This window comes from Furipterus horrens, unplaced genomic scaffold (genome assembly GCF_987537825.1).
Source record: "Furipterus horrens unplaced genomic scaffold, mFurHor1.1.pri manual_scaffold_3, whole genome shotgun sequence".
Lineage (NCBI taxonomy): Eukaryota > Metazoa > Chordata > Mammalia > Chiroptera > Furipteridae > Furipterus > Furipterus horrens.
This window is the reverse complement of record NW_028327173.1, coordinates 24,196,457-24,205,425: the sequence shown is the minus strand read 5'-3', so window position 1 is coordinate 24,205,425 and position 8,969 is coordinate 24,196,457. Positions and strand designations below refer to the sequence as shown.

Below are 8,969 nucleotides of genomic sequence, written 5' to 3'. Positions count from 1 at the left end.
GGAAGGGGCGTGCAGAGCTGGGTTCAACACAAAGCACACCAGCTGTAAGCTTCCTTCACGCATATAAGGACCAAGGGCCTGATTCACCTCCGTATCCCCAGTACATAGTAGGTGCTCATGAATGCCTGAGTGAATAAAGGACTGCAATACAAAGTAGTAAGTCATCAGTGAAATTATCAACATTTTTGTCACAGCAACAGTTAAGACCATAGACTCTGGGGCCAGTCTGTGTGCCTGAATTACAATGGAGATTCTTTCACTTCCTCGGGCAGATTACCTCACCTCTCTGCACCTCATCTATAAAACCGTACAATAACAGTACTACCCATAGGATGGTTATGCTGAGCATTAAATATGTTGACATTAGTAAAGCACTTAGGAAAGTGCTTGGCATTTAATTCTCTGTATGAGTTAAATCGATTAATTAAATAAACTCCTGCTTACGTTTTCTGTGTACTCAGCATACCTCACCTCATCCACATCCAGCTCTCCAGGGGAGGTATGGCTCTCCCAGTTTCACAGAAACGTAGAAACTGAGGCTCAGAGAGGTCGCTCAGCAAGAAAGGGGCTGAGCAAGGATTGCTATCAGCTGGGAGCTGTCCAGCTCAAAGCCCTCAGCTGAAGCCTCTCATGCTGAGAGCCTGCATGAAGCTGCCTGGCCGCCTCTGGCTGTGATGGTCCAGGCCTAGGGATTGACACTAATAAAGTCAACGGAGCCCCCACAAATCCCAGCAGCACCCACACTTCACAGGTTTCAAAGCCCTCTCTCCACATCACTGATTTTTCTCTTCACAGAGCTGATTTTGTGTTCCCTGTTGACTGGTCGAAAGCCTAGGACCAGAGAGGTTGAGTGATCTGCCCAGAATCTCACAACAGATCAGTGATAGACGCCTTGGCTTCTGACTTTCAGTCTTGCTCATGGCTGTTGCAGCCCACAGCCCTTCCTCCTCACGCCTCTCAGAGTCAAGGAGAACAGATCTTTCTAGGGATCACAGACCCTGCAATACAAACAGTTCTTCAGTGGAGCATATTGGGGGGGGGGGGGGACAGCTACCAAGGGGTCTCCCAATAGCCCCCCACATGCCAGGGCACTGGCTGTGCCCCCTGGGTCCTCTCCCCCAGCCCATGGGCTGCTTCCAGCTCCAACTCCAGGACCCTCGTTCCAGCCCTGTTGACTTAAGGGTCTCCCCGGAGATTCTGCCTCTGCCCATGGGTCAGCTGTGGCTGTATTGGGAAGGAAGGCCGTGGCATTTGGCATTTATCTCCTTCCCTTTAGGAAACCCATGTCACCAACTCTTTGCCCCTAAAAATTTCTCCAAACTTGCTTCTCCCACGCAGAAGACATTTTAATTACCCCAGCTGCCATTATCTGTTCCAACCAGCTTTGAGCCATTCCCAGATAACCCTGCGTTAATCAGCCCCAGCTGAGCCCCTGCTACATGTCATGTGTAGGTAAAAGCCTGGAGGTGAAAAAAGAATTATAATAAATTAATAGATAAGCAATCACAATTAATGCCACTTCCCAGCAATAACAGTTATATCATGGGGAAGATATTTTCATCTGTCATTCCTTAAGGCGATGTTTTCCGAACTTCAGCTTCTACCCAGTCAGACCCATGGGGTGCTAATGAATTAGTCTATTATGTTATGCTGAACGTTTCTAAAAGGTCCCTCGTCGATACTGAATTCAGTGTGTCAACATTTGGCATGGAGAACGGCAACTTTTTGCCAAGCAGTAAGGTTGCACACAGTTCACTGTGTACAGCATTTGGGGTCTCAGCCTAGGGTGGTTTGGATTAAAAACAAAAAACAAAAAACTGGAGCTGGACAAAGAGGCCTCTTTTACCAGCTCCCTGTTGTCACTGTCCTCGTGTCACAGGGATGGCGCATTTGGTGCCACAAGCTCTCCAGCACTTTGCAGCTCAGCCCCGCCAGGCTCGAGGTGACAGGGAAGAAGGTGACCCCAGCACTGCCACCCCGTCATGTCCCCTCCCAGGCTGTGTGTGATTGCCGACAGCCACTGTGTGTCACAGACCGAAAGCTGCATCTGGAGACTGAAAGGGCTGTAGTCCCCACTAAAGGCAGAGATGCCACCTTTCCTGCTGAGTCCAGTTGTCCTCTGGTCCTAGAGGAGGGAGAACCAAGTCACAAAGGCCCTAGGTGGGCTAATGCTTTAGCATTGTCCAGGCCTTGAGGGTCAGGTACACACAGGATTGAGAGGAGGCTGAGCCCCAGGCAGGAGAAGAGCATGGAGGGCGCCCCCTGGGGGCAGAGCTCAGCTTCTCTTCCACGGCCCCTGACAGTTCAGCTCTGGCCCCAAACTTGCAGACACTACTTTGCAAAATAAAATCCCTCCATGTTTTCAGACCTACCTCCTTCAAAAGTGGCTTAGGTAAGCTCTCTCATTCTTAAAGCAATTCCCTTGAAAGTTTCAGGGGAGGTATGGCCCCATCCAGATTTTCTGTGGCCCATACATTTCCAAAAAAGCTCCAAAGACACTTCTGATGAATATTTTGTGTTTGACAATGATTGGAAACATGAAGCACAAGGATTTTTGAATAGGACAGACAATGGTATATTAGTAAATGTGTACAACCAGCTCTGCAAAAGGCAGGGCGGGAACCCAAATTTGTAGTGCTTGGCAATTTCCATGGTATAAGTACTCCCGTGATGGCAACTATGAAGCTACCAATGTGATGTCACTGAACGCAGAGTCAGGGAGAAGTGCTACCAATTAGTTCTCACAAGCCAGTGTGAGCCAGCCCTGACACACCATTGAAACAGACCTGGATACAAACTCTGCTCTGCCTTGATGAGCTTTATGACCTTAGGCAGCTCCCTCACCTCTCCAGCCTTGTTTCCTCCATCTGTGTAAAGGGAATACCTTTAAATACCCACTTTGCAGGCGATTGTGAAGATGAGATGATACACACTTCATGCAGGACTGAGCACAGTGACCTCCCTCCGCTCCCACTGAGATTAACGCCACATAGGCACACTCTGGCCACCTCAGTAGAGATCTCCCATCTGCTCAAGACTCTGCTTCCTGCTCCCATGCAGCCCGTTCCGCATCCCAAACCCTGGCCTAGAATGAGGGCCGTATTTGCTTAGACAAGGCTGGGACTAAACTTCCTTGCTTGTGTTCAGCCTGTCTAAGCCCCTCCCCTACTCCCTAAACCTGCCAAGAGGAAATCAACACAGTGTATTTCAGAAGGAGGCCGTTTTGGGGGTGGGGTGGGGGAGGGGTCTGGAAGAGCAGGATGAATTTGCATCAGTTAGGAAGATCTCAGAGACCAGAGGAAGCCAGCACAGTGGGAGAGCAGCTCTGTGGCTCCAGGTTTTACCACTCATTGTCTTTCCACAAGCCATCAGCAACTCAATCAAAGCTGGGACTTTGATGGGGCTGGGTGTTCCTCCAATGTCTACAGCCATGGAGAGGCAAGGACAGTGTCCCCAGCCACTCTCTCCCAGCATGGGATGGAGTGACTAAGCCTGAGGACCCAGGAAAGAGGACAGTCGAGGGCTCAGGGTGGAAGGCAGCTGGATGGGGGGAGATTGTGGAGAACAGACAGTAGATGAGAAGGAACTCAGACAATGACCTTTAGACTGAGTTTTCCTACTAGTGGGATGGGACTAACCTAGAGTGTCAGAGTATATTTTTTTCAAACAGTTAAAAAACTAGAATATAGAATGAAACCTGTGCCAAAGATGTATCATCTCATTAACAAAGACATTGGTGGGATGGCAGTCCTGGCCCAAAGAACTTTGGAGGGACTGAGTAGTTAGGTATTTGGTGGGGAAAAACATAAAGACTGCTAGATTAGCTACAAAACGGATTAATGTCCTACAGAGCAATAAACCCACAACCGTGCAGATTATCTCTTGTATGAACAAAACTCGACAAGTGAACCCGGAGTCCGGGCCTGCCTTTAACCAGTAGCTGAGAGTGAAGTCAAACCCCAGTGTGTTCTCCAGGAGAATCACACAATCCTGGGCGGGCATGTAAACCATGTTTCCATGCTGTTCTCCTGCCTTATTTCCAAGTTTGGGATGAGTTTTCTTAACAGGACAGAGTTCTGCTCTGCTCCTCATGTTACCATGTCCCAGAGCCCACATGCCATCATCTCTTTGCAGCTTAGCACCTGGCTTCTCCCTCTGTGTCTGACTCCCTTCCCAGAGCTGCAGGAGGGGCTGAGGCCCGGCTGCCCCATGCATTAAGGCCTGTGTTCCTGGCCAGCCCATTGCACCAGACCGGACATGACCTGGCCCACAGACAGACAGGCTAACCACAAGTCAGCTGTGCCTGGAGGCAGGGGTGAGGAGGCCCTGGCTTGTGATGGAGACAAGGGGAGGGAAGAGGACAGGGGCAGTTGTATTCTTCGAATCCCCGGTGGAAAAGACTAAAAATACCCTCCTTTGGAGAATAAAATACTTCGGTCTCACTCTGGGTAACTTGGAGACGCCCTGACCCAGCACCACAGAGTGGGCCTCCCCATTGGAGGAAATGACCATTGTGACTATTATCAGGCTACTTTGATGTTCAAGGCTGGCATTTTATATGAACTGCTTCACCAGGTCTTAGGAAGGAGGCGCGGTCCCCATCTGTTAGATGCAGAACAGGCAGAGTGACTTGCCGGAGGCCTGGCAGTGAGTGCGAGGGGTCGACCACCAGGCAGCCAGGGGTTGCAATCGACTTCCAGGGCAGTGCTCCCAGGGCCTGCAGGGGGATGCAGGGAGGGTGTCTGGGACAGCAGGGTGTGAGGGCCAGTGGGCCGGCGCTTACAGTGCATGCACCTTTATTTCCATGCACCTCTCTGTCAGGATCTCTATGCACTAGACCTGGAGCCCTACCGCTACTCGGGGGTGAACCTGACAGGGTTCCGGATCCTCAACGTGGACAACCCCCACGTGTCGGCCATCGTGGAGAAGTGGTCCATGGAGCGGCTGCAGGCAGCTCCCCGAGCAGAGTCCGGTCTGTTGGATGGAGTGATGATGGTACGGCAGCAGGGCGGGCCAGACCCAGGGCTCCCCTTCCCTCCCTCCCTTGTCTCCTTTCTGTCCGTCCGTCCGTCCTTCCTTCCTTCCTTCCTCCCTTCCTCATTCCCATCTCTCCTTCCTTCTATCCTCCTTTCCTTTTTCTTTCTTCCCTCCCACACTTCCCTTCTTATGACCTGCCGTGTGTCAGCTGGACCTTAGGCTAGGGCCCGGGATACAAAGGAGTCAGACATAGTCCGGTAAACGGCTGGTTACAGAGCGCTGGGATAGGGACCAGTGCATCCTGGGCTTGGAGAACTCTAGGCTCCAATGAGCAGCGGCTGGGGAGTCAGGAAGGAGATGGTGTGGGCAGGGCCTGGGCAACAGCAGGGCAGTGGGATGGTGTGGAAGGGACTGCCAGACGGTCTGAGCTGCACGGGGTGGGGTCAGGTGCCTGCAGAGCAGCAGCGTCAACCCAAGCCTGGCCTCTCACCAGGGGCATGGACAGGGTCACTTCTAGGGCCTCATGGCCTTTCCCTCACCAGGACTCCATGTGTCTGTGGTGGGGCAGGGTGGGGGACAAGGCAGGGTGGGCAGAGGCCTCTCGGCAGCTGTTCTCAGGCAGGCCCCGGGCCCTCCCCTCCAGACGGACGCTGCCTTACTGTACGATGCCGTCCACATCGTGTCCGTGTGCTACCAGAGGGCACCCCAGATGACGGTGAACTCCCTGCAGTGCCACCGGCACAAGGCCTGGCGCTTTGGTGGCCGCTTCATGAACTTCATCAAGGAGGTAAGTGCTCCCCACATCCCCCACCCAGACCATCTCTCTGGGGGTTGTTGGTGCTGCACCGCTGTCCTTGTAAACTATGGATGGCAGTTTATTGCTCCCATTTTACAGATGGATGAAGCTAAGGTCTAGGCTGTGTGACTGTGGCTGAATTGACTAATTCCGTGACCCTCAGTCTCCCCCGGGTATCATGAAGATGGTAAGAGTGCCCACCTCCAAGGGTAGTTGGGAAGACAGTGGAAAACTATGCACTAAGCACCTAGCCCAGGGCTGGGCCCACTCAGATCCCAGTAAATGGTGGTTGAAGAAGGTGCGTGAGGACAGCATTTGGGAGGGGGGGTCCTGGGTCAGAGAGGCGGACCCTGTCAGGGCAACACCAACCGAACTTAGGGGAAGCTATCCAGGAGGGCTCCATATAGACAGTCTTGGAGCAGTCGCCATGGACCAGAAAGGAAGCCAGCTACCTGGGGCGTCCACTTATTCCGCAGATGTTTGTGTGGGCCTATGGGGTGCCCAGCAGCGAGCTAAAGCCGATGATCCCCTGCGCTCACCTCACTCACAGCCAAGGCAGACATCCATCGGGTCAGCCCACTACTGAAACTATCCCAACACCAAAGGGGAGGCAGCGCTCTGAGGGCAAATGATACAGAAGGCCACCGCCGCCGTATACTCAGCAGACAGGGCAGCTGTCCCGGGGGTCCCGCACTCACTGTTGCTGCTTGGAATGAGGCCCATGACAGCTTCTCCTGCATTTTAGAATGACACTAACAGGAATATGGATGAGACCCAGGCTTGAAAATTTGACGCATGCGACTTTCTCTTCACCTCTTCCCAGCTGTGCGGCTTTAGGCACGTTCCTGGACATCCCCAAGTGTCAGGCAAACACCATCTCAGTCATTGTGGGGGAGCCGTTAAGTCCTTGGTCCCGGTTCCCTCGCTCCTGGAAGGGACTCGAGTATCAGTTATTTCAGAACAAGAGGACCATGATGGTCCCTTCCCATTCATCCCCTCGAAATTGCGGAGGAAGTTCGATTGTCCACTGTCCTGAGCAAGGACTGGCTGGGCCATGTGATCATCAGCTTGTTCTCCAGGAACTCTGAGGCCTGACTCCTACCACCTGTACCTCCTTCCTCAGCAGGCCTCCAGCTAAGTAGCCAGAGGCCAGCATGAGGGTCTCGTGACTCAGGCCACAACCCTGGGACCCTTAGGAGCCAGACAAGAGTGGCTTTAGAGGTGAACCACTTTGGGGCTGTGTGACCTTGGACAAGCTACTGAACTTCTCTGTGCCTCAGGTCCTCCTCTGTACAGTGCAGAGAATACCAGGGTTGTTGTAGGACTAAGTGAGTCATGATGTGTGTGAAACCAGGACACCACCCGGCACAGAGCAAGTGCTGAACAGATCAACTGCGATTACTACTGTTTCTACCACCACAACTGTCATCACTATGGCTTCTTGTTCCGTGGTGGGTTTTTAGCTTAAAAAGATCATAGTTTCAGGAACCTCCACTCTGTTTGTTTACCTCTCACTCCTTGGAGTGCTCGAGGCCCAGTGGTGAAGCCCACATGGGAGCAGAATCCTCACTGTCCACATCATGGAAAAGGGAGCCCCCTTCTCCCTCCAGGGGCTGACAGGCCCTCGTAGGTGTGCCCGGCCCCGGCCCGGTGAATGGCCCCTGCCACTCACGTGCCTCTACAGAGCCCTTTCAGAAACATCTTTGTCTTACTTTAGAGCAGCAGTTTTCAACCTTTTTTTTTTTTAATCTCATGGCACACATAAGCTAATTACTAAAAGTCTGCGGCATACCAAAAATATATTTTTTGCTGCTCTTGCAGAAAATAAAAAAATGGGTATAACTTTGATTCATTCACCCTGGATGGCTGTTGTTGTGTTGGCTGTTGCCATTTTTTAATTTGACAATTTAAGGGAAAAGAGGTCAGTGCCCCTGAATAAATAGTCAGGTATTGCATGTTTTAAAAATTCTTATGGCACACCGGTGCTCTGTAGCACACTGATTGAAAATCACTGCCTTGGGGTGTGGAGACCGAGACCTAGAGCAGCCGCACGGCTGGCCCACGGTCCCACAGCCGGCCAGCACCAGGCCCGAGGCGCCCAGCGGGGGCCCAGCACAGTCTTCCACGGACCACTTCCAAGTTGTCCATCTCCCCGACTGACTGCATGACAGTAAATCATTTTAAAGACTTGGCATTTCCGAGAGGAGCTGGAAAATGCCAGGCCGGAGTTCAGAGCGTGTGAAGCATCTTTCATTTAGCAAGTCCTAAGCCTCGGCTGGAAGGGGCGGGAGGGCTGGGAAATGTCACGGGGAGGAGCTGCAGTGGCTCCCTGCCCTGGCCCTGCCCCTGCCCACCGGCCACACAGACAGGCAGCGCACCTGCTGGCATTTAATTCCTCTGTAGCTGACAAGGAGGAAGGCTCCCCCCACCCCCTCCTCCAAGAGTGTAGGACTGAAGGCACCTGCTGTGATTTCCCTTGGGGGCCAGGAGATAGCCTGAGGGTGTGGGAGCCCACAGACTGAGATGGGGCGGGGGCACTGGGGAGCCAGCCTGAGAGAAGCTGAGCCTCCCCTTGAAGTCAGAAGCAGTGGTCTTCCCCTTCCCTGGGCTCCATAGATCTCCCCATTTTACTTGGGACCCCATGCTCTTCGGCTCTGCACCTGCAGACAGGGCATCTGCACCCCCATTGCTTGGGGCCTGCACAGTTCAGTCCCTGTTTGAGCCTCAGTGTTCATGACTTTAAAATGGGGCAATGGTGGCCCCCACCTGGCAGGGTTGGGATGAGAACTGAAGAAATGAGTCCTCCATGACAGGGTTTCTACAGAGGCCTCAGGCCTTGGCCCATGTGAAGCATGCTCCCCCACAGCCCAGGGCCAGCCCTAACCCAATGGAAGGCCTGGAAGGAAGCAACAAGGGGAAATAATAATACACACCACTTAGTGAGGGCTGTTTATAGTAGTCCCCCTTATCTGCGGGGGATACATTCCACCACCACCCTTCCTCAGTGGATACCTGAAATCACACACAGTATTGGATCGTATATATGTATATTTTTTCCTATACATACCTACCTATGATAAAATTTAATTTACAAATTAGACAACGTCACGGTAGAAGATTTGTTCTTACCGTAGATTTTAGCAGCCTCGGCGTACAATTTTTTTTTTCTTATTGAGTCAAGAACTTACACCATTTC

The 8,969-nt window shown here is 52.4% G+C and overlaps 1 protein-coding gene across 1 annotated transcript in view; it reads left to right on the top strand.

Moving 5' to 3' along the window:
* Positions 1–8,969, top strand: part of GRIK3 (glutamate ionotropic receptor kainate type subunit 3) — a 211,154-nt gene that overhangs the window by 154,846 nt on the left and 47,339 nt on the right. The window contains exons 6-7 of the mRNA XM_090271560.1: positions 4,822–4,995; positions 5,621–5,764. Coding sequence (XP_090127686.1) covers positions 4,822–4,995; positions 5,621–5,764 — 318 coding nt within the window. The remainder of the gene's footprint in view (positions 1–4,821; positions 4,996–5,620; positions 5,765–8,969) is intronic.